The 27,959-nt window shown below is 44.2% G+C and overlaps 1 protein-coding gene across 10 annotated transcripts in view; it reads right to left on the minus strand.

The window, feature by feature from the left end:
- The window catches only part of MAGI1 (membrane associated guanylate kinase, WW and PDZ domain containing 1), a 768,502-nt gene that overhangs the window by 174,952 nt on the left and 565,591 nt on the right, over positions 1 to 27,959 (minus strand). For all 10 annotated transcript variants that reach the window (XM_089676009.1, XM_089676005.1, XM_089676006.1 and 7 more), the window contains exons 4-5: positions 16,349 to 16,558; positions 9,004 to 9,208 (exon numbers count right to left, since the gene is read on the minus strand). In XM_089676009.1, coding sequence (XP_089532135.1) covers positions 9,004 to 9,208; positions 16,349 to 16,558 — 415 coding nt within the window. The remainder of the gene's footprint in view (positions 1 to 9,003; positions 9,209 to 16,348; positions 16,559 to 27,959) is intronic.

Consider the following 27,959-nt stretch of genomic DNA (forward strand, 5'->3'; position numbering starts at 1 on the left):
AGTGCCCCATCATTGCTGACATTGGGAGGAATAGTGCCCCATCATTGGTATTGGAGGAACAGTACCCCATCATTGCGGTCATTGGGAGGAATAGTGCCCCATCATTGGTATTGGAGGAACAGTGCCCCATCATTGCGGTCATTGGGAGGAATAGTGACCCACCATTGGTATTGGAGGAACAGTGCCCCATCATTGCTGTAATTGGGAGGAATAGTGACCCATCATTGGTATTGGAGGAACAGTGCCCCATCTTTGCAGTCATTGGGAGGAATAGTGACCCATCATTGGTATTGGAGGAACAGTGCCCCATCTTTGCAGTCATTGGGAGGAATAGTGACCCATCATTGGTATTGGAGGAACAGTGCCCCATCTTTGCGGTCATTGGGAGGAATAGTGACCCATCATTGGTATTGGAGGAACAGTGACCCATCACTGCGGTCATTGGGAGGAATAGTGACCCATCATTGGTATTGGAGGAACAGTGCCCCATTATTGCGGTCATTGGGAGGAATAGTGACCCATCATTGGTATTGGAGGAACAGTGCCCCATCATTGCTGTCATTGGGAGGAATAGTGACCCGTCATTGGTATTGGAGGAATAGTGACCCGTCATTGGCATTGGAGGAACAGTGCCCCCATCATTGCTGACACTGGGAGGAATAGTGACCCACCATTGGTATAGGAGGAACAGTGCCCCACCATTGCTGTCATTGCGAGGAATAGTGACCCATCATTGGTATTGGAGGAACAGTGACCCATTATTGCTGTCAATGGGAGGAATAGTGACCCATCATTGCTGTCATTGGGAGGAATAGAGACCCATTGATGGTGTCATTGGGATGAATATTGCCTCATCATTGATGTCAATGGAAGGAGTAGTGCCCCATTTCTGGTGTCAGTGGAAGGAATGGTGCTTCAAGGGCCAGATAGAGGCAAGCAAAGAGCCGCATCCGCAGCTTGGAGACCACTGACAAAGAAAGGAGAGCAAACAAAAGCATTGGGAGTAAGTCCTAATGTCTTTCTCTCTCCCAAAAACTTACACAAATATAGTTGTGCTCAAAAGTTTGCAAACCTTGGCAGAAAAATGAGAAATTTTGTCATTGATATTGAAAAATGACTAATCGTGCCAAAAAACTCTTTTATTTAAAGGCTTCATTAAAAAAACAACAAAACAAAAAAAAACCCAAACATGTCTATACTTACCTGCTGTATGCAGTGGTTTCGCACAAAGCAGCCCGGATCCTCTTCTTCTCGGTTCCCCCGCCGCCGCTCCTGGCTCCTCCCTCCTGTTGGATGCCCCTACAGCAAGCAGCTTGCTATGGGGGACACCCTAGCATACGCACTTCCCAGCTGCTGCTCCGTGTGTCCATTCACACATGGAGCCACGGCTCGGCACCACCACCGCTCCCTTCTCACTGGCTATGATTGACAGCAGCGGGAGCCAATGAGAGGGAGTCCTGGGATAGCCGAGATCTCCAGTGTACATCGCTGGATCGAGAGGGGGCTTAGGTGAGTATTCGGAGGGCTGGAGGGGATGCTGCACAGAGGATTCTATGAATAAAGGTAAAAACCTTGAGCCTTTACAACCACTTTAAAGCGGAGCTCCACCCAAAAGGGGAAGTTCTGCTTTAATGACTGGTCCCCCGCTCCCCATTTAGGATTGGCACCTTTGGGGAGCGAGGGAGGGGAGGTGGGAGTGGGTACCCGAAATTGACAGGTACCCGTTGCCACTTCTGCTGCGATCGCCTAAGGCGATCAGAAGCGGAAGTTGTCCTCCTACCCTCTCTCCCTGTAGTCTTCTGGGACACGTGACAGGTCCCTGAAGATTACGGGGCCATTCAGAAAGCGAAGCGCTACTCGCGTATGCGCAGTGGGCACCTGGCTGTGAAGCCGCAAGCTGTCACAGCCGGGTGCCCACAGTGAGGATGCCAGCACCTGGAACACAAGACGGCCGGTGAAATGGGCTGCGGATAGGACATCACAGGATCGTGGGACAGGTGAGTGGCTGTTTTTTTAAAAGTCAGCAACTACAGTTTTTGTAGCTGACTTTTATTTTTTGACAGTGTGAGTGGAACTCCGCTTTAAGGATAGAGATCATATGAAGCAATTTATTATCACATAGTTGTCATAATGATAACAGAAATCACACAAATGGCCATGATCAAAAGTTGATATACCCTGGAATGTTTGGCCTTGGTACAGACACACAAGGTGACACATACAGGTTAAATGCCAATAAAGGCCTGGTTCACACCTATGCAGTTTGCTTTTGGTCCATTTTTGCAATGCTTTTTGCATTTCACTGTGTTTTTGCCACGTTTTGCATTTTTTTTTTCAGCGTTTTTTTTTTTCTTTTTGTTAAAAGGGAAATGTTTTTGTTGCTGGCAGAATGAAAACTCAAAATGTACTACATGCACTTCAGCAGCGTCTCCATTGAACTCTACTGCAGTAAAAATGCTGCTTTTTGCATTTAAAAAAGTCCATGACCCTTTCAAAAAACGCAACAGCTCAAAAAAGCATAGATGTTAACGTGTCCCATAGGAAATCATGTTAAAAGGACTGTAGTGCATTTCTGCAAAAAGCACTCAGAAACTCATTGGTATGAACCAGGCCTTAAGGTTAATTCCCCACATCTGTGGCTATCTAAATTGCAATTAGCATCTGGGTATAAATAGTCAGTGAGTTTGTTAACTCTCACTTGGATGCATTAAGCAGGCTAGATACTGAGCCATGGGGAGCAAAAAAGAACTGACAAAAGACCTGCGTAACAAGGTAAAGGAACTTTATAAAGATGGAAAAGGATGTAAAAAGATGTCCAAAGCCTTGAATATGTCAGTCAGTACTGTTCAATCACTTGGAAGTTCGGGGATCTCTTGATACCAAGCCAAGATCAGGTAGACCAAGCAAGATTGCAGTCACAACTGCCAGAAGAATGAGATACAAAAAAATCCCACAGGTAATATCAGGAGACATACAGGCTGATCTGTAAAAGATGATGTAGCTGTGTCAGAGAACACAATATGACGATATTTGCACAAAAATGAGCTGCATGGTCGGGTTGCCAGAAAGAAGCCTTTACTGTGCCAATGGCACAAAAAAAAAACACATTGACACTCCTCATCAGTTTTTTTTTTTGGCTTCAGGGAACCCCTGCTAATAAATATTATATTTACAGCTCACAGTACATTAGTGTGATGGTCAGTGGGAAAAATGTTCCTTACATTCTCCATCATTGGGAAGAGTTCCCCCCTTACAGATACCTAAAAGATGATTGCTGTTAGTGGGAATTTATCTGGGAGGCAGAAGCTGCTTATTGCCCGAGAAGCCCAAGGTTCTAAAGAACCCTGCTTGAGAAATCCTATTCTAGATAGAGAAAAACTGACTTCTCAAAACTGTGCTTATACAAAGAAATTCTCAAAAATGTGGTACCCCTGGCTGTCCTCCCCCACTTTAGCTTCATCTGCTTCTATTCCTACTAGCCTGTCCCATTAACAGTGTCATTGGCTTATTATGCCTTTTTACTAGGCTTTATGGAGATTGTTTCTGTTACTTTGTTAATTGCCATATCCAGATCTTGTTTCTTATGGTGTGTCCCAAGTCCCATATTTGTTCTACCTTGAACTGTAATGTCCTTTTGTATTGCCATTGGCTGTGTACATTCCTGTCTGCATACAAGGAACAAATTGTGTTCTATTACTTTATTTTTCTTATTGTTTAAAATTTAACAAATACTACTTGATTTGAAAAAGAACTGGCATTCAACCCCTAGTGCTTTCCATTTACTAAAACAAAAATGCCTGATCACTTGACCTCTAAAATGCAAGCAAAATGCTGGGTGCGAGTGCAGCTTTAAAGTAGAACTCTGGGCTAAAACGCTCTAATCCTGCTCCAGTCTGGTCGTTAGATTGCCTCTTCTCTCTTAGCTAGCAGCGGCTTCAGGGGACAGAAGGGAGCGCCAACAACAGATGCCCCATAATGTTGACAACAAAGCGCTGACAGCGAATTCTCCCACTCTGCCAGGTGTTGGGGGTGGGAGTAGTTTTAAGAGTAGATAGGTTGAGCCTAGACTTCTACTTTACAATAACGTTTGTATTTAGCACAAAGTCTTGCAAAAATAATTTCTTCCTATAATTTGTTCTGTTTAAAGCGGTTGTAAAGCCTTTAATATACCCAGTGAAGTGACTGGCCTCAGGTGATACACAAACAAATCCTCCTACATAAGTGGTACCTGTTTATCTGCAGTCTTCTCTTCTCTACATCTGTTTACAGTGCTGAATTTATACAGCTTGCCAGATAGTTCAGAAAAAAGGGGGTGGAGAACTGAAGCTACACACAGCAGAGCAAAGTGAGGATAGATCTGAGAGCTGATTGGAGGGAAGACAGAAACCCCCACCACACAACTCACAGGAACAGAGCTGAGGCTGTCAATCTGCTAGAGATCTCTCCCGTGTCACCATTTTACTCTTGGTGTCAGAAAAACTTGCCGGAAGTGACTCACTCAGATAGCAGAAGAAACAGGCAGCAGACAGAAATGACATTTAGTGCTCTGGATTGAGAAAAGTACACACTACAGAAGGATATGCTTTGTTCTTATTTCGAGGTTTAAAGGATAAGTTCACCTTTCATAAGATGTTACACCCACATTCAGGGTGTAACATGTTATGAATACACTCACCCCCGCTCCTCCGCTTTGACAGCTAGCGGGGGATCTTCTCTCTGTCTGCTAGCTGTCAAATTAAAAAAAAAAAAAAAATGCGGCCGTGCAGAGCTCCACCCACCTTGCCATGTCACTCATTCACAGACCTCTGTGAATGAGAAACTACAAGTCCCGTCAGCCTCAGCAGCTGTCGGCTTGTAGTTCTCAATGAACTACCACGACGCTGTGTAACGCCATGGTAGTTCTTTCATTCTTCCTGTCAGTATATCTGCTTGCTCGTGCATCCCATAGGGCAAGCAGATATACTGACAGATCTGCAGGAGACGGCTGATCATTGGTGCAATGCTTTTCAGGCTCCTGCAACCAAAAATAATAAATGTACATTTTTTTATCTACAAAAAAATTAGCATTTACTATTTTTGGTAAAAAGGTAAATGCATCTTTTAAAACCAATTTAAAATAAAAATTATGATTATGTTACAAAGCATTACAAATGTAATTTACAAATAAAATAATGGCTTATTAAATTACATGTTAATAACAAGGGGATAAGGGGAAGAAGGAGCTAATTAAGGCATTCTGAAGATGGGATTTAGAGTAAACTAACGGCTGATAAAGAGTTTTTGTTTACTTGTCAGGTTGCTTTTATTGATATCACATGCAGATCAATTGTTTTCTATGTGTCCTAGCTGTGACCTGCATTTATCCAGCGCACAAATTTAGGTCACCGCACACGGTGTGAACGGACCCCTAATATTTCCATGCCGTCAAGGGTTTTTTTGGAAAAATCCACATGCAGTTCACCAAAACAGCAGACAGGGGGCCTCAGTCATCACAAATCCCAGATGATGAAGACCAAACACAATCTCCCCTTCATACCCTCCCCCGCCCCACCGAAAAGCAGTTGTTAAGGGATTTGCTCAGCTTCTTGCTTCACCAAGCAGCATGTGAACTGCGTAGAGGCCTGGTTTGTTCTGTGTGAGGAATTAATATTGCCTTCTGAGACAGTGATGTGTTTGAATAAATAACCCTTAGTGTGGAAGACATCCGGTTCTTCCTTCTTTTTTTTTTTTTTTTTAGCTTGCTGCTCCAAATTAGTTTTTTTCCGTTTTTCTCTCTTCCTGAGTAACGCAATCATTGTTTGAGGGGAAAAGCATGCAAATTGAAAGCGTAACCCGTCAACAAATCACAAGCTGAAATATTAACACTGGAAGCTTTCAAGAGGATTTAAAATGCATGACCGCCAGAAGGGAGCAGTAATACATAGCGGAGTTGTACAACAGTCAAGTACTCATTAGAAAGCAGCTATCATTTGTTTTAAGGGGGAAGACGGTCTCGGTCTGAAGCTACGGCTCCTGCAATGAATTATGTATTTACATAAACAGCTTCCAACACCGATCCTGCTTTAGCTGCTAAGCGAAATTTCTGATGCGATTTTTTAAATAGAGCATATTTGAAGTGGAAAGCATTGTGTCTTCAAATCTTTCTTTAAAGCAAATCTTCACCCGCCATGACAAATTGCCTCCCATCCACCCCTCCATTGCAGAAATTGGGCTCCCCCCATATTTAGTTTTTTTCCTAATATTAAAGCTCTGCCCCGCCCCCTGTGCACATCATTAGCCTAGGCGAATAACATGCACTTTACTCGTCTTGTACGTCACATATCCCAGTCCATCACTGAGAAAGGAGGAGGGGGGCAGGCCTAGTGGTGCGCCACCTGAGCCCGGAAGAGCCGGCAGCTTCCCGATCACGCCACACAAGAAGATGGAGGCGCAAGACTGAGAAGAAGCAACAGAAGCGGATCTCAGCAGGACAACTCGGGATCCACTGGACAGGTGAGTGCCTTAACTGTGCAGAACTGGCCAAACGTTTAACTACTTGCCCTCCAGAGGATTTATTCCCCTTCGTGACCAGGCCATTTTTTGCAATATGACCGACAATTGCCGGTCATGCAACACTGCACCCACATTAAATTTTTTCCCTTTTTTTCCCCACAGATCGAGTTTTTTTCGATGGTATTTGATCACCTCTGCGTTTTTTCTTTTTTGTGCTATAAACTAAAAAAACCTAGTATTTCCTACTTTTTGCTATAAAATATAACCAGTAAAAATTTTTAAAAAATCAAATTTTGTTACAAATTTAGGCCAAAATGTATTCTGCTACATATCTGTGCTGAAAAAAAATCCAAATACATGTAAATTTATTGGTTTACATGAAAGTTATAGCATCTACAAATGGTGGTAGAACCTCCGTCCGGGACCCGGTGATCAACAGCTGTAGCCGCCAATGGCGATGCAGGTAGGACGGACCAGGCACGCCTCCTACTCGTAAATGCAAAATCACATATATAAATATATATATATATATATATATATATATATATATATACACACACACATATATGTGTGTGTGATTTTGCGCAGCCCTGTAGCAGTACTTCTGCTATAGGTTGGTGGAGAAGCAGTTAAAAAAAAACAAAACATTTTTATACTAGTAATGGCGGCGATCAGCAGGACAACGGCAGGCGTTCTGACACTGGGGGGGAACTGACTAACTGCCACAGACATCTCAATGACACTAATACAATGATCAGTGCTAATAAAAAGCACTGACACTGTACTAATGTCACTGGGCAGGAAGGGGTTAACATCTGGGCGATTAACTGAGTGCTGTTTTACTAAGTGCGCTGTGTGTGTTTTGCTAGGGAAACAAGATGCTTGGTATTGCTCCGCTATGCAGAGCAATACCAAGCAGCCTGTTCATGCTGACAGGGGAGAGATCGGTGTTGTTTACACACAGACCTTTCTCCCCTTTCACTGTTCCTTGGTGATCGCCGGGTGCTGGCGGGGAATCTCCGTCCGGGACCAGGTGATCCATAGCTGTAGGCCACCAATGGTGATGCAGGTAGGGCAGCGCAGACATGCCCCCTACCCGGAAATGCAAAATCACGTATATATACGGGGGGGGGGGGGGGGGTTAGCAGGGTGGAGATCTGCTTTAATGTGAACATGAGTGTTAGAACTTTTCAGGTTAGCAGCTTCTGTGAGATAAGACTGACTGAGCTTCCCCAGGGCCCTTTCCTTGCTTCTAAAGACAAAATGGGGTGGTGGGATAGCAAAAGAAAGACGAGTCAATACAGCTGGGCAGTAAATTGGCTCAGTGCTTAGAACATCTGCCTTGGCTCAAATCTTGGTCCAGACACTATCTTTATGAAATTTGCATATTCTCCCTGTGCTTGCACGTGTTTCTTCTGGGTACTCTGATTTCCTCCCGTACCCCAAAGACATGTTGGAAGGTTAACTAAAGAGACCCTAGTGTGTGTGTGTGTGTGCATGTGAGGTATGGACTGTATATTGTATGCTCCTTGAGGTCATGGACTGTTGGAAATGTACAGTACATGTAAAATGCTGGGTACATTGTTGGTATATTAATACCCATAAAAACTCAATAAAGCTGGGTGGAGGGACCTTAAAGGAGAAGTAGGGCCAAAGCTCTTTTTGCCATACTTTTCCTGTGGGTCACAGGAGTGCACTTTGTTCTACACTCCTGTTACCTGCATTCAACCAACAGCAGGCTAGTCTGCTGTCAGTTGACGTCACTCAGCCAGCTCAGGTTCTGGATTGACCACGACTTTAATATCTCCAAGCAAGCTCCTGGGAGACTGAGCCAGCTGCTCCCACCCCCTTCACAGCCCGGCGCTCCAGTAAGAGCTGGAAGGGAAGAGCAGAGAGCTGGCGAATGACAGTCACTGGCTCTATGCTTACTGAAGACCAAGAACTGAGCAATCAGCAGTTTTTGATCATTCAGTTCTCAGTGTAGAGGTGGCGGGGGACAGCTGCAGCTGGGATCTGCGCTTTAGGCATCTAGGGGAGTATGATTGTTTGTTATTCTTCTTCTCTTTTAAAGTGACCTTTAGGGTTTCAATAAGAAAATCCTGGAGGCTGCTATTGTGAATCTGAATATGCTTGGGGCTCAGCAGCAATATTGGTCCTTGGGCTCCAATACAATGTAAGCCACAAACCTGGAACAGTGAAGACTTCTGATATGCCGGTTTGTTCTAGGTGAGTGACTCGGAAATACGTGAAGCCATTGAATCAGCCAGACAGGTAGCATTTTTAGAATGTAAAACAGCAGTGGAAGTTTATGTTTCTGTCTGCACAGGTTTTTTTTACATTCCCCACCTATGGCCTCTCTTAGCCTAACAGGCTACACAGAACAGTCATGTAAATATAAAACATACCATGAATTATGCATGTATAGGTCTTTTTACCTACATAAAGGTGAAATGGGAATGGTAGACCTTCTACAGACAGAACATTGGTGTAGTGAGAAAATATCGTACTTACTCTATAAAATAGACTTCTCCATTCTCTGTGTAGGCCATCTCCCAGTTTTCAGGCAGGGGTCCAAGGATGTCCTCGTCAGTAGGAGGTAGGTATTGAGGCAACTTCTGAGAAGCTTCCGTGGTGTGAAAACTAGGAAGGATCCGAACCAGTGGTGCGGGAGTCTCTTGGGTAGTGTTGCTCGTGTTTTCGTCTTGTTCACTAGAGTCTGTTGGTGTGCAAAAATTAAGAGAAGGTACTGAGATGACTGGCAAAAGACTAACATGCCAGAACATGGGCAGATAATAAGTCAACAAAAGCTACTTAGCCCTTTCCCTGCAAATATCAGCTTTCATCTTATTGTTTATTATATTACTAATTAATGTAGAACTAGAGATAAAACTTTTTTTTTCCTTTCAGATAGAGTAAGGGACATTTACAACCCGTCACATTTTTTTCACCATCTGTGTCCCATTGTGGAAAATTCCTTTCACTTCCTGTTCCATAGCCAAACACGAAGTGAGAGGAAATCCCTGCAAATTAAGGGAATTCCTTGGGGACACCCAGGTCACCAGAACTACTGTTCCTATTGGAAGGTCTCCCATCTAATACATTTCTGGGGACAACCCAAAACATTTTTTGGTAAACAGGTTAAACAGAGAGGGTGAATCTCCGTAATGGGGGCACAGACAGCAAAAAAACTGACAAGCATTCTAATCCCTCTCCACTTCCAAGTTTTGCCTTTAGGTATACTTTAAACTGAGGCTTGACCAATTCAACATTGTAGATCCAGAGGTAAAGCATTCAATGGTGTAACTTCACTGCAATGCAAGATTTCACCAGTAGGAGTCACTGCAAATGAGATATACAATTGCAGCAATCTGTCATGACTAAACCTGAGCCCTATGTGAAAGATCGGGTCAATAAGGTCAACCAGAGACATAAGACGATAGTTACCCAATGAAACCAATAGCAAATTGATTGGGAAACTACTGTAGACCACTACAGGCTTACCTAGATGACTGGGGACTCTGCTCAATGAGTGCATGTCCATTCTAACAGGATTTCCAGTATTCTTGAAAACCAAAACTTCTGCACACACTGAAACTTCTGCACAAACATCTACCAGCTCTGTATCATGCAAACCCCAACATTCCGAGGGTCCCCAAGATGTTCTACCTTCTACTATTTCCAACTCATTGACATGCAAATATCCCAAGAGAAAACTATCAAGACAACAGACATTTAGAATATTTAGATATTAGAATAAAATAAAAAAATGTTAACGATAAAACCACAGAAAATAGACATTTTAATTATAGCTGGAGCATGGCGGGATGAATCAGCCCCTAGCTTTTTATGTGTATTAGATCCTCCAACAGGATGACCTTCCTGCCATAATTCCCAACTTGATTCTGTCCACCATTGAGTTTTAGATGTTTCTACCCATCTTGGTGCGTTGCAGCCCCCACAGTTACATTCATAGGTGATTCCCCCACTGGAGTAGTCCAAGCAGGTGTGCGAACCTTGAGAATCAGATATCGCCGACAACGGTCCCTAGAGATAGAAGGAGCCCCTCCTGCTCACCTTTAGGGTCTCCTGCTGTTTGTAGACACATGTCTTGCATTAAGGCAGCCTCTCCATTGTGAATAGGCCGTCAATGAAGAGCAACAAATGAAAAAGTGGGCCTAAGCTTTTGATTGTTTAACTGCAGGTGCAGTGTGGATGCATTGCTGCCTACTGTAATTGTGCCTTTGAGTTGCTATTCTAAGTACATTGCAACCGTCATACAAAGTGCTGTGCCTTAAAGTGTTACTAAACCCAGGACCCTGCATTCACCATATCTGGTCTCCCACAGCACACAGAACATGGAAATGAAATTATTTTAGTAAATATAAACGGCTAAATACCTATTTTTATCAACAGCTAGAAGAGTCTTGTGGCTTCCATCAGCGTCCAGCAGAACACTAGTTAAAACTTGTAGGAGGAGTTTTCATTCTCCTCTGACTTTCCTATGAAGCTGCATGACCCCCTAACTCTCTGTCTGTACAGCACTGATTGGCTCTGTGCTGATTACATGCATCCCCCCCCTCCAAACAAAACTCTCCAGCCATACACACCAAACTGAGCATGTGCAGAGTGCCTCCTAGAGCTCTGTACTATCAGCAGATGGATTGGGGACTGTGGAAGAAGGGGAGGATCAGAGAAGACAGGATCAAACAGCCTTTTTACACTGTGTGGAGGATTAAACCCTTAGGTTCCAGAATGAGTATAACAAGCATGTTTTACTGCATATACGGTCTGATTTTACTGTTGTGGCTTTAGTAACACTTTAAAGCCTAACTCCACTCTTAATGTCCCTTGATATAGTCTGTTTGGGCCAAGATGGCCCAAACAAACAATTTACTGCACTGATGAGCTTGCTGGGCATGTCATATTAAAGTGTTACTAAACCCACAACAGTACAATCAGCCTGTATATGCAGTAAAGCATGCTTGTTATACTCACTGTGGAACCTAAGGGGTTAATCCTCTGCATTTTACAAAAACGCTGTTTGATCCTGGCTTCTCTGATCCTCCTTTTCTTCCAGTGTCCCCTCTTATCTCCTGAGAAGACATATCGTGTCAAGTCACTCTGCACATGCTTAGTTTGGTGTGTATTGGAGGGTGCATGCGATCAGCACAGGGCCAATCAGCGCTGTCCAGACAGAGGTCAGGGGTCCTGTATCCTCCTAGAGCAGAATGAAAACTCATCCTACAAGCGTTATTATATTCCTCGATTGGACACTGATAGAAGTCACAAGACTGCTATATACGGCTGATGAGAAAAGGTATTTAGCAGTTTATATTTACTAAAATATTTGCATTTCCATGTTCTGTGTACTGTGGGAGCCCAGATATAGTAAATGCAGGGTCGGGGAGACCAGATATAGTGAATGAAGGGTCCGGGGAGAGCGGATATAGTGAATGAAGGGTCCAGGGAGAGCGGATATAGTGAATGCAGGGTCCTGGGAGACCAGATATAGTGAATGCAGGGTCCTGGGAGACCGGATATAGTGAATGAAGGGTCCGGGGAGAGCGGATATAGTGAATGAAGGGTCCTGGGGAGACCAGATATAGTGAATGTAGGGTCCTGGGGAGACCAGATATAGTGAATGCAGGGTCCAGGGAGACCGGATATAGTGAATGAAGGGTCCGGGGAGAGCGGATATAGTGAATGAAGGGTCCGGGGAGAGCGGATATAGTGAATGCAGGGCCCTGGGGAGACCAGATATAGTGAATGCAGGGTCCTGGGAGACCAGATATAGTGAATGCGGGGTCTGGGGAGAGCAGATATAGTGAATGCAGGGTCCGGGGAGACCAGATATAGTGAATGCAGGGTCCGGGGAGACCAGATATAGTGAATGCAGGGTCCGGGGAGACCAGATATAGTGAATGCAGGGTCCTGGGAGACCAGATATAGTGAATGCAGGGTCCTGGGAGACCAGATATAGTGAATGCAGGGTCCGGGGAGACCAGATATAGTGAATGCAGGGTCCGGGGAGACCATATATAGTGAATGCAGGGTCCGGGGAGACCATATATAGTGAATGCAGGGTCCGGGGTTTTGTAACACTAACTGTATATAGCCTCAGCAACTTACATATACAGCACTGTGTTCTGGCAGTGAGCCGGGGACTTCCAATTTTTACTTCCAGGACAAAATAGATTCAAGCTGAGTGTTGCTCAACCATTAACGTGAAGCTTTGTATTTTATGAATGAATACAAAGCTTCTTCTGATTGGCTGAAATGGAGATTGTGACGTCATGCGCCCATCTCACCACCTCAGCCAGTTAAAGGAAGCTTAATATTCGTTCATAAATTACAATGCTCCCTGTGAATCTATTTAGTTACTAGAGTGGGATAGGAAGTCCCCGTCTCACTGCCGGAACACAGTGCTGTGTATATTATATGTAGCTGAGGATACAAACAGTCAATATGACGCTGCCTAGCAAGCACACCTGTTAGGGCAGTAAATAGTTGCTTGGCTCAAATTATTTAAAGGGACATTAAACGTGAAGTTAAGCTTTGATACATGTTGATGTGCGTGCGGCAAAGGGCACTCTTCCAGGCTGGCAGCAAGATCCTGCATTACATCTTTTCTATACTATATACAAGGGATGCACCGATACCGAGTATGTTCACGAGTACTCATACCTGTGAAAATGCTCCTGATACCCGAAACCAATACAATACAAAATGTATTGACGCAAATTGCAACACAAAGAATCCCATGCAATTTGAACAGAAATGCAATTCCTATCCAAATCGCATGCGGTTTCCCCACTCTTCCTGTGTGAATCCAGGCTATGTCAAGCCTGGGTTCACACAGGAGAAGTGGGGAAACTGCATGCGACTGGGACAGGAATCACATTTCTGGTCAAATCGTATGCGATTATTTGCGGTGTAATTTGCATCCATACATTTTGGATGGACGCAAATAGTACCACAAAGAATTGGTACTCGGTATAGGTAAGTACTTGATCAAAAGTATCGGTACTCAAACTTGACAATAAAAAAGGGGTATTGGTGCATCCCTACTATGTACGCCAGGGGTCTTCAAACTTTTTAAACAGGGGGCCAGGTCACTGTCCCTCAGACCGTTGGAGGGCCAGACTATAGTTTAAAAAAAAAACTATGAACAAATGTGGACACAGTACAGGAGATGACCAGAGACTGTGGACATAGTACATGAGATCACCAGAGACTGCGGACATAGTACAGGAGATGACCAGAGACTGCGGACACAGTACAGGAGATGACCAGAGACTGCGGACACAGTACAGGAGATGACCAGAGACTGTGGACATAGTACAGGAGATGACCAGAGACTGCGGACATAGTACAGGAGATGACCAGAGACTGCGGACACAGTACAGGAGATGACCAGAGACTGCGGACATAGTACAGGAGATGACCAGAGACTGTAGACATAGTACATGAGATGACCAGAGACTGCGGACATAGTTCAGGAGATGACCAGAGACTGCAGACATACAACGGCGGCGGGAATACTGGGCCGGCCTCTCCATAAGATGCACAGACATTTCCCCCCAAGTGTGTCTTATGGAGCGATATATATGGTAAATGCAGGACACCTTGTTGGGTCAGATCTGTGTACAATGTAAAGAGAGAGGGGGGGGGGGCGGAGAGAGGAGGGGGGAGAGAGGGGGGGGGAGACAGGGGGGGAGAGGGGGAGGGGGGAGAGAGAGGGGGAGGGGGGAGAGAGAGGGGGAGAGGGGGAGAGAGAGAGGAGGGGGGAGAGAGAGGAGGGGGGAGAGAGGAGGGGGAGAGAGAGAGGAGGGGGGAGGGGAGAGAGAGGGAAGGGGGAGAGAGAGGGGGGAGGGGGAGAGAGAGGGGGGAGGGGGAGAGAGGGGGGGAGAGAGAGAGAGGGGGGAGGAGGGGGAGATTGAGGGGGGAGGAGGGGAGGGAGAGAGGGGGAGAGAGAGGGGGGAGGGAGAGAGGGGGAGAGAGGGGGGGAGAGAGAGGGGGAGGGGGAGAGAGAGGGGGGAGGGGGAGAGAGAGGGGAGAGGAGGGGGAGAGAGAGGGGAGAGGAGGGGGAGAGAGAGGGGAGAGGAGGGGAGAGAGAGAGGGGGGAGGGGAGAGAGAGGGGAGAGGAGGGGGGGAGAGAGAGGGGAGAGGAGGGGGGGAGAGAGAGGGGAGAGGAGGGGGAGAGAGAGAGGGGAGAGGAGGGGGGGGAGAGAGGAGGAGGGGGGGGAGAGAGGGGGAGGAGGGGAGAGAGAGGAGGGGGGAGAGATGAGGGGGGGAGAGATGAGAAGGGGAGAGATGAGGGGGGGAGAGATGAGGGGGGGAGAGATGAGGGGGGAGAGATGAGGGGGGGGGAGAGATGAGGGGGGAGAGATGAGGGGGGAGAGATGAGGGGGGGGGGAGAGATGAGGGGGGAGAGATGAGGGGGGGGAGAGAGAGGAGGGGGGAGAGAGAGGAGGGGGGAGAGATGAGGGGGGGGAGAGATGAGGGGGGGGAGAGAGATGAGGGGGGGAGAGAGATGAGGGGGGGAGAGAGAGGAGGGGGGAGAGAGAGAGGAGGGGGGGAGAGAGAGGAGGGGGGGGAGAGAGAGGAGGGGGGGAGAGAGAGAGAGGGGGGAGGGGGTTAGAGAGGGAGAGGAGATCATTTGTTGCACTTATCTAGGGTCCGTGACCGTGATACCCGACATGCAGCGATGGAGTCTCCTCTCTTGCTCCCCCTCTTCATGGTCAGCTCTAGGCTCTGCCCTCTGGCTGTGACGGTTGCATGCACTGATCAGAATAGATGGCCGGCTGGCTGCAGAGAGGCCAGGTGAGTGGTGCGGGTTCATAAGCCGAGCCCACCTTCCCCTGTTCTAAAATTGCTGATCCCGCTCTCCTGCCTCCCGCCCGAGCCCTGCCGAGCTCTCCCGACCTGCCAAACCCTAGTCCCTTGCCTAGCGTCAGATACGCCCCTGCCCGGCGGGCCGGATAAATGACCTCGGCGGGCCACATGTGGCCCGTGGGCCGTAGTTTGAGGACCCCTGATGTACACATATAGTGCTTGGGCAGCATTTATATATGTACAGAACTTTTGAACTCCACTGCCACTGTCCAGGGCAAGCATGTCAACAATATCTATTCAACGGTTCTTGCGTCCTTGAGCCCTTCGTCTCGGTTCACACTTGTGGGGCTGCATTATGCAGGTAGGGCAGCCTATTCAATTTAATGGACTTCGCTATCTGCTGAAACGCAGGTAAAGTCTCCGAAATTGCGTCACAACAAACTGCATGGTGCTGCAAAACCATGGGATTTAGTGCACGCAAAAGCACCCCATGGGTGCCGATGTGTGGGGGGCTGCCATTAGAAATTAATGGCACTCTTGCGTATCTGATAGCACATTATTCTGTGGGTCAAGAATGCGCATGCTTTTTTTTTTCTTGCATTCCCCAGCCGTAGAGATCCGAACCTAGGCTCACTGTGCTGCAATACAGTGGTGTGAATCCAGCCCTAGGAACCGTCAGATGGTTTAACCTTCTAGTACAGGGGTGTCAAACTGGTGGCCCTCCATTGACGGGCTGGATTGGAGGCTTCGGTGTCCCATAATAATTATCTAACCAAAGAAAATAAAACTACAAGTCCCATCATGCCTCTGCCTTTGGGAGTCAAGCTTGTAACTGTCATTCCTGCAATGCCTCATGGGACTTGTAGTTTGACAACAGCAGGATGACTGCCAGTTTGACACCCGTGTTCTAGTATCTTGAAACCAAAACAATGGCTTTGGGTGGACTGGCCCTTTAAGCATATTTACATTACTGAATTATAGGCATATTATACAGTAAAATCATTAAAAAAAAATAATGTACCTGTAAAACTATAGTTCATTTCAGGAGCCTCATCGTCATAGTCATCGTTCTCGGTATGCACTATGCCAGCATTTTGCATATCATTGTAAGATTTTGTCCGTTTGGGGGTCGACTGCTTAGAGCCGGAGAGAGGATTTTGCAATGCATCACCGGAAGTCACTTTCCCATTGACGGGCTGAATTGGAGGCTTCGGTGTCCCATAATAATTACCTAACCAAAGAAAAGAAAACGAAAAAAAACAGACACGTTCAATAAAAAAATTTGAAATGATTCTCTCTCACCCCACTTAAACATTGGTAGATCTTTTCTTCCCGCCACTTTCACAGTACAGAGGAAAAATTAGGTTTCTAAACATGCACCAAGCAGAAAATAAAATAGAGTTTCTTTGTTTCCTCTGGGCTCCTGAAGAATGCGTGTATTGGGAGAATTGAGGAGTGCATTGTTGAAGTTCATTCATTACACAGATTTAAGACAAAAGGCAGTTCCACTGAATAGCAAAACTTCATCTCACAGCATTTGAATTTCAATTAGCCGGGTTTCGTCCAAGGGTGCTTTTGTACAATGTGATGTCAGGTTTAGAGTGTACCCAGCAGAAAATATAAAATTCATTACCCCGTTCACCCTGAGAACCGAAAAGAAAGGAAGGAATGACCCACATAATCCAGCTGGACTCATTTTAGTTTGCACCAATTTTTTTGTACTTCTACAAACTTAAAAAAAAAAAAAAAGAAGCATTGTACACCCAGGATTAATTACTGAAGGAGAAACGGAGGCAGCTGCTGGGTTTACAAACTCTTTTAAAAAATCTATTGAACCACTTGTGTGCACTTCTATTAAAAGATTCTCATCACAAAATACAACGTAAACTACAGGATCCAGGTTTGCGCAGGACTAAGTGGAATTTTTACATTCCTGTAAACATCAGATATAAAGCAGATCTATACTCCAATGTTAACAAATAGGTGCAGGATCTACATTATCGGTTGTAAACTAGCTGTGCACACCATCTCTGATCTCTTGGCTTGGATGGTACCTTGTTTGGTTTTCACATTTAAAAGGAAAAAACTGTCCCACAGTCTGTCCAATAATTACACATTGCAAGCTCCTCTGTTACAATGCCAAGCTGCCTATAAAGTCTTATGTACAGACTTGCTTTAACCGCTTCCCGACCACCCTATAGCAGAAATACTGCTACAGGGCGCCACGGGTGCGCAAAATCACATACATATATATGTGTGATTTTGCATCTCCAGGTAGGGAGCGCACGTGAGCGCCCTACCTGCGCCGTCATTCGCAGCCGTGGCTGTCAGTCACCGGGTCCTGGCCGGTAAGTACTTGCCGGCGCCCGGTGATTGCCGAGCATCTCCGACGGGGAGAAGAACTGTTAGTAAACAAAACAGTTCTCCCTGTCAGCTCCTGCACACTGCTTTGGATGGCTGTGCATAGCACAGCCATCCAAAGCAGTGTGCTTACAGTGAAGCACACGGACACAGCACAGGATGAATCAGCACACAGTTAACCCTTTGATAGCCCCTCATGTTAACCCTTTGATCGCCCCTCTTGGCTAACTGCGTTTATAAGCGTTTGCGTTTAGAAGCGTTTAACTGTTCCATATCCAGATGCTGTCCAGAGCCTTTTTTCATCATCAGAAATGCATGCAATGTGTTTTCCATGTATTCAAATGGACCCGGTACACCAGCGCAGTCAGTTGCAGGTTTTGTGTGAAGGAAAAAATGGTAGAACGTGCCGTATTATGCTCATGATGGGATCCATAGTGAATACAACCAGAAAAGACAGGTCATCGCAACACATACTGCTCTCTCTGCTTCTGCTCTCTCTATTTCTCTCAAAATGTCTGAAATAGTTAATTTTTTTACTGTTTTTCAGTGCATTCTTGGCATTTTGGAGGGTCTCCTGAGGTTATCTTTAAAAAACGCTTCTAAACACAAAAACGGTATGCAAAACCTATGTTTTCCAGTCAGTTTCCATCGTTCAGAAGTGTTTCCCAAACGTCCCGTTTACATGGAGCCTTACAAAACTGCAAATAACTCAAGCAACTGGTTCCGATTATGTCAAATTACTTGTGATAATAAAATAACCAAAATGAATGATAACCAGACAGCTTAGGGTCAGGTGAGCTAAGGGAACCAAAAAAGCTCCACTGGACCAGTGCAAAAATTCCAGGTATGGAATTTTTTCCGTAGTTACATACCCTGTTGCCTTCTGAGCATAGGAAGTCAGTCGCTCGAAACGGGTGCCGTTCAGAGAATGGTTTGCATTTCCTCAATAAATGCAAAGCATTCTCTGACTGGACAAGGTAGAGTGTTGCGTCACTGGAATTCTACGTTACAGTATATGTCAACCCTAACAATGAACCTCTTATTTGCATGTTTCTGGTCTACTAAATATACCGTGTTTTTACATCTGTCCAATACGTGCAAAAAATAACTGTTGATCTTATCAGAAATTCAGCGCTGTCCTGTTCACTCTTCCCGTGTAATCTCATGGAGTCTAATCAGCCTCACATTTCTTATCTTGGGCCACAGAACCTATAAGCCGGCCATAGACAGTTACTAACAGATTCCTCCATCCACAAAAACAAGCTGGATGAAATAAAAACAATTGTCAGAATACACCAATCAGCAGCTGCTGTCAATGATCGACAAATGTTTTCCAGCATGTCCCTTTACCAGAGATCAATCAAACGTCTGATTTCTGTCGAGCAGGGACGGCCACACACTAATAAAAAAATGGTCTTGATCTCAGTGTTTTACTGGCTTTATTCTTCATGCTGTGGAGTGGAGATAAGAAGAGGATAAATCACCCCACAACACTTTCAACTTTTAGCACGGTCTTTAAATTGATAAGCATGGAGAAATATGCATGTATTGCAAAATGTACTGCATGATTTTTCTTTTTTTTTTAGGGGTATTGGCATACCTTTACATAGGCTATCCCCCTCCAGTACTTTATCAATACTGCTGCCAGACTCATCCACCTTACCAACCGTTCAGTGTCTGCTACCCCTCTCTGCCAATCCCTCCACTGGCTTCCACTCGCTCAACAAATAAAATTCAAAATACTAACAACTTACAAAGCCATCCACACCTGTACCCCCAGCTACATCACCAACCTGGTCTCAAAATATCAACCAAACTGCTCTCTTCAATCCTCCCAAGACCTTCTGCTCTCTAGTTCCCGTGTCACCTCCTCCCATGCTCGCCTCCAGGACTTCTCACGAGCTTCTCCCATCCTATGGAACTCTCTACCCCAGTCTGTCCTCCTAATCTTTCCACCTTTAGACGATCCCTGAAAACCTTTTTCTTTAAAGAAGCCTATCCTGCTTCTACCTAGTAAACCGCCATTTATTTCCTCCATCAGCTCACCCCCCCAAGCTATTACCTTTTGTATCACTCAACCCTTCCTCCTAGATTGTAAGCACTAATGAGCCGGGCCCTCTGTTTCCTCTTGTACCAAATTGTATTGGAACTGTAATGTCTACCTTCATTTTGTAAAGCTCTGCGCAAATTGTTGGTGTTATACAAATCCTGTATAATAATAATATTTGTCACCTTAGTATTGTGGGCAGGGTCATACAAATCATTCCTTTAATACCTGTCTGGTTATACATTTTTAATTTACCCCAAGCCTTGCTCCATAGAAGCCATGGATTTCAAACACTACTCTGATAATGGCCAACAATTTTGAAAAAGCTGTGTACAGTTTGGAATAAATGGCTCTGTAATATTAAGATGTATCTGTATAGTGGCTCTGGATGTGAAGTTGGCCAAGACACAACCAAGAATGATTGTTTTACACGGTTCCTCCTACCACAATATAAGGAATAAAACCTTTTTTTTAGATTTGTGATGGAAATGAAATGTGCAAATACCTACCTGCATTGGACTGGTTTTGTGAAAAAAAGATAATCAACTTGAAAAAAAGAGGATAAAATCAAACCTTGTAAAAGTCAAGAGTCATTTAAGCTCTTCCAATGTCATGACTGAACCACACAAACATGCAGTCTTTATCAAGAAAGCTATCTGCTTTGTGGCTTTAACCCTTTTATTCCATTGATGTTTCACAAAAACAAGCATGCAAGGTTGATATTGACAGTAACCACATGACTACTGCACCATTCCTATTAGGTTTGCTACATGTAGTGTCAATGACTGTGATATCTGCTTCTCCTTACAATGAAGAGAAGTGTCAAAGTCTTGGTGGCTTAGGGCCTACAAGGGCTCGTACCTGAACATAAAATACTCAGCTCTCTTGGGGCACCCAAGCCTCTCCTAATGGATTCTGAGCTTGTAATTTACCAAGCATTTTCCTAAATTGTGGCATTGCCTTTTTCATATGCAGGCTTGTCCAAGTTCATGCAAGTACATGGGTGGAATATGAGACCAGATCTGAGAGATGTAGGTATTTCACAATGAAAGTATACATATTCTAAAAACCGTTTACCCCCTGGCTCATTTTCTCCCATTACTTGTTCTGGGGACAACTCTAAACTTTAGAAAATCCCATTACTTTCTGTCCCAATGACAATGGTCACAGGTCAAAGAGGGAGAGTTCAATATTATTATTATTATTACATCGAGTTTATATAGCGCCAAAGGGTTTGCTCAGCGCTGTACTATAGGGGGGGGGACAATACATGGCACAGTACAACAACAACAACAAACAACGTACGAGGGGTAAGAGGGCCCTACTCTTTCGAGCTTACAATCTAGGAGGGAGGGGGTAAAGGTACAGTAGGAAGTGGCTGAGGGGAATGAGGGGTGGGAGGAAAGAGGGAGAATGGCCGTTAGGTGAGGGTGGGGTAGGCTTCCCTGAAGAGATGGGTTTTGAGGGAGCGCCTGAATGTGAAGAGGGAAGGCGACAGTCTGATGGATTGGGGCAGTGAGTTCCAGAGGGTGGGGGAGGACCTGGAGAAGTCTTGCAGTCGTGCATGGGAGGAGGAGACCAGGGAGCAGGATAGAAGGAGGTCCAGTGAGGAGCGAAGGGTACGGGTAGGGCGGTACTTGGGGATCAGGTTGGTGAGGTAGTCAGGGGCAGTGTTGTGAACGGCTTTGTAGGTCAGGGTTAGAAGTTTAAATTTGATGCGTTGGGCAATCGGGAGCCAGTGGAGGGAGAGGCAGAGGGGGGTGGCAGAGGTGGAGCGGGTGGTGAGGTGGATGAGTCTAGCCGCTGAGTTCAGGATGGTCTGGAGCGGGGAGAGCCTGCACTTGGGTAGGCCGGTGAGAAGAGAATTACAGTAGTCAAGGCGTGAGATGATGAGGGAGTCTACTAGAAGTTTGGTGGTGTCAAGGGTGAGGAAGGTACGTATCTTGGCAATGTTGCGGAGATAAAACTATAAAAACTTGATAGATGTTCCAAATACTCACCTCTCTACCGCAACCAACAAAAATGTTTTGCCTTTACATACATGTTACATAAAACTTTGCCACACAAAAGAAAAAAAAAAAAAACAGTAAAAAAAAAAATTAACCAGATACACTGATAGTCATTGACACACAAGTAAACCCATCTGCTCAACATCTTAAAAGATGCAAAAGAGAATATTTAATTTAATGCCAAAGTGCAAAAAATAGGGTTTTAGGAGACAGATACACCCTTTGCCACACTCCCAAACATAATTTTGTAATGTCATAAAAAATATGTCAATCATTTAAGTGGCAATGCCATCCATATGCGCCTCACATCTATGTGTTAAGTGCTCAGGAAAGTACATTAAAAAGCTAAACCAAGTTCAGAAAACAGAAAACCTTTCTTTACGTTCAACCCTGTGGCGATGGTCTGCAAAACACTGACCTTCCAGAAATTCCAGTGACAAGCGGTGGATATACACTTTGAATTCAAAATATAACTAAAGGCAACACTTTTTTCTTTTGTTTTGAATAGAATGGAGAGATATTCGAATACCTGGCAGGTTTTTATGGCTGTCTGTGCCCTTGTTAGGGAGATTCACCCTCTCTATTTGTCCTGGTAACAGCTATTGCTAAGAATGATAGGGAAATATCCCAAATTCTGGATTGTCACTAGAAATAGGAAATAGAGGGGCATACTTCAAATGGGGACACTAGTGTTGGTGACCCTGGTCACAACTAGGGATTCCACTATTTTTTAGGGATTTCCTCTCACTTTCTATTTTGGCTATGAGGCAGAAAGTGAAGGGAAATCTCCCCCCCGTGGGACCCAGATGGCAAAACAATTGACAAGGGTGATAACCCTCCTTTACTCTACCCAAAATGACAAAAAATTGCCTTTGGTTCTACTTTAAGTCTTATATTAATGGGGAACATCTATGGAGGAGAGAGTAATCTCTCTGGTGAGGCAGCTCTGAAACATATGTCGATAAGATGGGAGGTCCTTTAGACGGGAGATGGGTGTTGGGTCAGGGAGAAGGGAGGTCCTTTAGATGGGATTCTTGGAAAACAAAGAAATAGGGCATCACACCATTTATTAGGGTATCCAGGAAGAATGATTTCTCCTCATAAGATTGTACCTTCAAAATGCCCCTTTCATTAGGACTTTAAAACAGCTAGTTGTTGCAGCTGATGATGGAAACAAATTATCTATTTCCAAGACTGATGAAGCCCTGGAAATAAATTCAATAATTTGGTTCAGTCATTAGCCTGCAACAACTAGCTATTGAAATTAAAATGTTTGGTTTCCGTGTATGTAATAATATCATCTTTACGTTGTCTTTAATTATCATTAAAGCCCTAATAAAGGGGGCAGTCTGAAGCCCCTAAAAAGTGTTGGCCTTCATCTTCTGAAGATAGAAAGATATACTTTTTGAACTCTGTAATAATTGGTGTGATGCTCTTTTTCTTTATAGTTCTTTGCAAACCTGTGGCAGTCTGGGTGCACTTTGTACAGAGTGAAGTGATCCTTCACTCTGAGAACCCTTTTTGACCCACCCTTTTTCAAAAAGGTCTGATGGAAGTCGATGTATTTACACAACTAAAGAGAAACACTACAACACCACCCAAAAAACTCACTAGTGAATGTTAGAAATTGCTGTACTTTCAATAGCAATTCCATCAAATTACTTGAACAAGAAGCATTTGAGCATTATTGGCGGTTATTGCTTTCCAGAACGTTGAGAAAAAATTACAACTATTTAGAGGGCAGACCATAAAAAAACTCAAAGCAAATATGACATAAATCTACGTAATTCAAGCTAAGCACATTATTAAAAATACAAAAGCAGAGTCTATCCTCTAACATCAGCTGCCGATAAGCCTGGACATATCTATTATTTTGAGTAAAGTAAATCATTCTTTTTGTCAAATCTAAACTTGGTTCCTGTTCTTACTCTTCTTATTGGTTCTAAATTGTTATTTGAGGCCATAGTAAGCGGAAGGGGGCTGTGGCAAAATTTTTTAAATTAAAAAAATGCATACATCATTAGCTGCTTGTCTCTAGATCCACAGCTTATGCATTTTATCATCATATGTGCAAGTTTAAATTTCTTAGGTTTATAAAAAGTTTAATTTAAAGTGTTACGAAACCCGGGACCCTGCATTTACTATATCTGGTCTCCCACAGTACATAGAACACGGAAATGCAATTATTTTAGTAAATATAAACTGCTAAATACCTTTTCTCATCAGCAGTATATAACATTCTTGTGACTTCTATCAGTGTTCAGCTGAGCACTGGTTAAAACTTGTAGGAGGAGTTTTCATTCTGCTCTATGAGGCTGAATAACCCCTGACCCACTGTTCGGACAGCGCCAATTTGGTCCTGTGATGATCACATGCACCCTCCCAAAGAAAAAAAAACTCTCTAGTTATACACACTAAACTGAGCATGTGCAGATTGACTCCTAAAGCTCTGTACTATCAGCAGATAGACTGGGGACTGTGGAAAAAGGGGAGGATCAGAGAAGATAGCATCAAACAGCCTTTGTACACAATGCAGAGGATTAACTCCTTAGGTTCCACAGAATGCATTATATATGCAAGTTTAAATTTCTTTGGTTTATAAAAAGTTTAGTTTTAAAGTGTTACTAAACCCTGGACCCTGCATTCACTATATCTGTCCTCCCACAGTACACAAAACATGGAAATGCAATTATTTTAGTAAATATAAACTGCTAAATACCTTTTCTTATCAGCAGTATATAGCAGGCTTGTGACTTCTATCAGTGTCCAGCAGAGCACTTGTTACAGCTTGTAGGAGGACGCAGGACCCCTGATCTCTGTCTGGAGAGTGCTGATTACATGCACTTCCCCCCAAAAAAACTCTCTAGCAATACACACCAAACTGAGCATGTGCTGCTTGCCCTCAAGCCTCTGTTCTATCAGGAGATATTTGGAGACACTGGAAGAAGGGGAGGATCAGAGAAGAGAGGATAAAACATCCTTTTTACATAATGTGGAGGATTAACCCCTTAGGTTCCACAGTGAGTATAACAAGCATGCTTTACTGCATATACAGACTGATTTTACTGTTGTGGGTTTAGTAACACTTTAAGACATGTACATTAAAAATCCATAATTTAGACGTAAAAGGTGCTAGATGTGGAAAAACAGTATAGGGATTAAGAGCCAGATGAGGAAAACTAGGGTGCAGTGCAGATGCTAACCCTTTCAGCTAGTTGCATGTACCCGAAAAATAGATACCAACTGAAAATTTGAATCTAGCTAAAGGAATACTAGTCCAACTAGTAAGTAGAGTTTCCCCTCTCCGTTACATAGTAAAAACAACCTTTCCCAATGGACACAAGACCTAGTTCACTTCTTTAAATGTTGTACAGGGATTATGTTTTATAGGCAAATATGTTGTTTATTTTCAAAAAATCAGAATTTACAAGCAAAAGTCTTATAGACTGGTACAGCAGATTACCCAAAATGAGCTGTTATACAGGCATGCTAAGAAGCGACAGTTCAAAAACTGGTTGTAAGGACAATGTAGGGAGACACTAAGCTATTCAGGATTCCAAAAGACAGGAAGATCAGAAAACAAAATTGAGCTATACCTCTGGGTGCGAGATTGAATGTCTCCTCAGGAATTAAAAGTGTCTCATTTACATTGTCCTTGTCCCTTCTCTTTCTGTATATGGATGATGGCACTGTAATTTCTACAGGTCACATGTTCAAAAAACCCCCCCAAAAACAGCCTTTGGGATATAGAGTAAAAATAAATAATATCAATAAACTGGTTTGCACTGTCATGTAAGTATATATTTGAAATCTGATCTTTCTTATTTTATGGCAATAACATGGTATGGGTGGATTTCTGCCAGTCACAGGCTGCGTTACACCCCTTCAGCATCTTAGAATGTCTTAGAATAAAAGGGAGACGCAGCCTACATCAATCAAGATGTAATATCCCACCCCATTGTGTTTACCTGGTTAGTGGACAAGGAGGAAGGAGGGAGTGGACAAGGAGGAGGGAGGGAATGGACACGGAGGAGGGAGGGGGCTCTCATTTACTACTGTGCATACGCCCACATGTCTTGACTCTATGTGATAGGCAGAAAATCCTCAGCATAGAAACTCAATGAAAACGGAGTATGTGCAAAGTTGCCAACACTGTTCTGCAAAATCCGCAGCTGCATTGGGGTTTTGGACAAGATATAGAACAGCAGGATCAATCAGGTTTTTTTCAGAATACAGAAAACAAATCTCATAGTGACTGAGTGGGTATGAACAAGTAATACAGCATTTATTGAGGTTTTTATGACATGGATTTAGTGACACTTTATTTTCCAATGGCTTTTATTGAAAAGTTTTCAGAACACAAAAAGTATCAAAAACAAATGCCATGATAAAATACAAAAATAAGACTCAATAATTGTAGCCACATGAAGCGCCTGAAATAAGCATTCAGAAAAACATGAGAAATGTTGTAGAACCAATACAAATGGTTTCACCCAACCGGCTACATGGAGGAGTGAGAAAAGACCTAGAGAAGAAAGAAGATAAAAAAAGAAGAAATAAGAAGAACGAATAAGAAATAAGAAGGAAGAAGGGAAGAAGGAAGAAGGGAAGAAGGAAGAAGGGAAGAAGGAAGAAAGAAAGAAGGAAAGAAGGAAAGAAGGAAGGAAGAAGGAAGAAGAAAGAAGGAAGAAGAAGAAGAAAAAGAAAAAGAGGGTCACCGCGAGAAAGATCAAGGTACAGAGATGTGTTGAATCCATGGATCCCACATTTTGTCAAATTTAGTAGTATTGTTGTGTAGAATACAGGTAGGTTTGTTGCTGATCATGATCCAGTTCAATTTAGTCATTCTTGACTCGAACCTCTCCTTCCTGCCTCATGTCAAATCACTTACAAACACCTGCAGGCTCCATCTCCGCAATATTGCCAAGATACGTGCCTTCCTCACCCCAGACACCACCAAACTTCTTGTACACTCCCTCATCATCTCACGCCTTGACTATTGCAACTCTCTTCTCATTGGCCTACCCAAGTGCAGGCTCTCCCCGCTCCAGACCATCCTGAACTCAGTGGCCAGACTCATCCACCTCACCACCCGCTCCACCTCTGCCACCCCCCTCTGCCTCTCCCTCCACTGGCTCCCGATTGCCCAACGCATCAAATTTAAACTTCTAATCCTGACCTACAAAGCCGTTCATAATACTGCCCCTGACTACCTCACCAACCTGATCCCCAAGTACCACCCTACCCGTACCCTTCGCTCCTCACAGGACCTCCTTTTATCCTGCTCCCTGGTCTCCTCCTCCCATGCACGACTGCAAGACTTCTCCAGGTCCTCCCCTATCCTCTGGAACTCACTGCCCCAATCCATCCAACTGTCGCCTTCCCTCCCCACATTCAGGCGCTCCCTCAAAACCCACCTCTTCAGGGAAGCCTGCCCCACCCTCTCCTAACGGCCATCCTCCCTCATTCCTCCCACCACTTCATCCCCCTCAGCCACTTCATTCCCCTCAGCCACTTCCTATTGTTCCACTACCCCCTCCCTCCTAGATTGTAAGCTTGAAAGAGTAGGGCCCTCTTACCCCTTGTACGCTGTCTGTTTTTGTACTGTGCCATGTATTGTCCCCCCTATTGTACAGCGCTGAGCAAACCCTTTGGCGCTATATAAACTCGATGTAATAATAATAATAATAATAATATATTCTAGAGGGATAAGAGAACTCTGCCAGTGTTTAGCTATAGTAATTCTTGTCACTAGCAACATATAGGTAAGTAGCTTAAGGGAGTTCTTAAGGATTGTAGTGGGATATTTATGGAAGAGGGCCATCTCTGGAGTTCTACGTACATTCACCCCCCATCACCGTATAGATCAAATTAAATATGCGGATCCAAAATCTAACTGCTATTGGGCATTGCCACCAGACGTGGATCACAGACTTGGCCACAGCACCGAAAGCACAGAGGGGAAGTAGTCGGCTGCATTTTCGCAATCCGAGTTGGGACCAAGTACCACCTCAATAATGTTTTATAATTTGCCTCAATTAAGGTGGTATTGATAGAAACTTTGGACAATGCTAAACCCAAGTCTCGCCATTAGTGACACTTTAAAAGCAAAAATGTGTCTGTTAGAAAAGTAAAAAAAAAAAAAAGAAAGGAAAAGAACATATCTCCGTATACAGGAAGACCTGGAGGTGACAAACAGAGTAATACTCGTCCAC

This window comes from Staurois parvus, unplaced genomic scaffold (assembly GCF_062004578.1).
Source record: "Staurois parvus isolate SC_StPar_1 unplaced genomic scaffold, SC_StPar_1.0 ptg000162l, whole genome shotgun sequence".
In the NCBI taxonomy this organism is placed as follows: Eukaryota; Metazoa; Chordata; class Amphibia; order Anura; family Ranidae; genus Staurois; species Staurois parvus.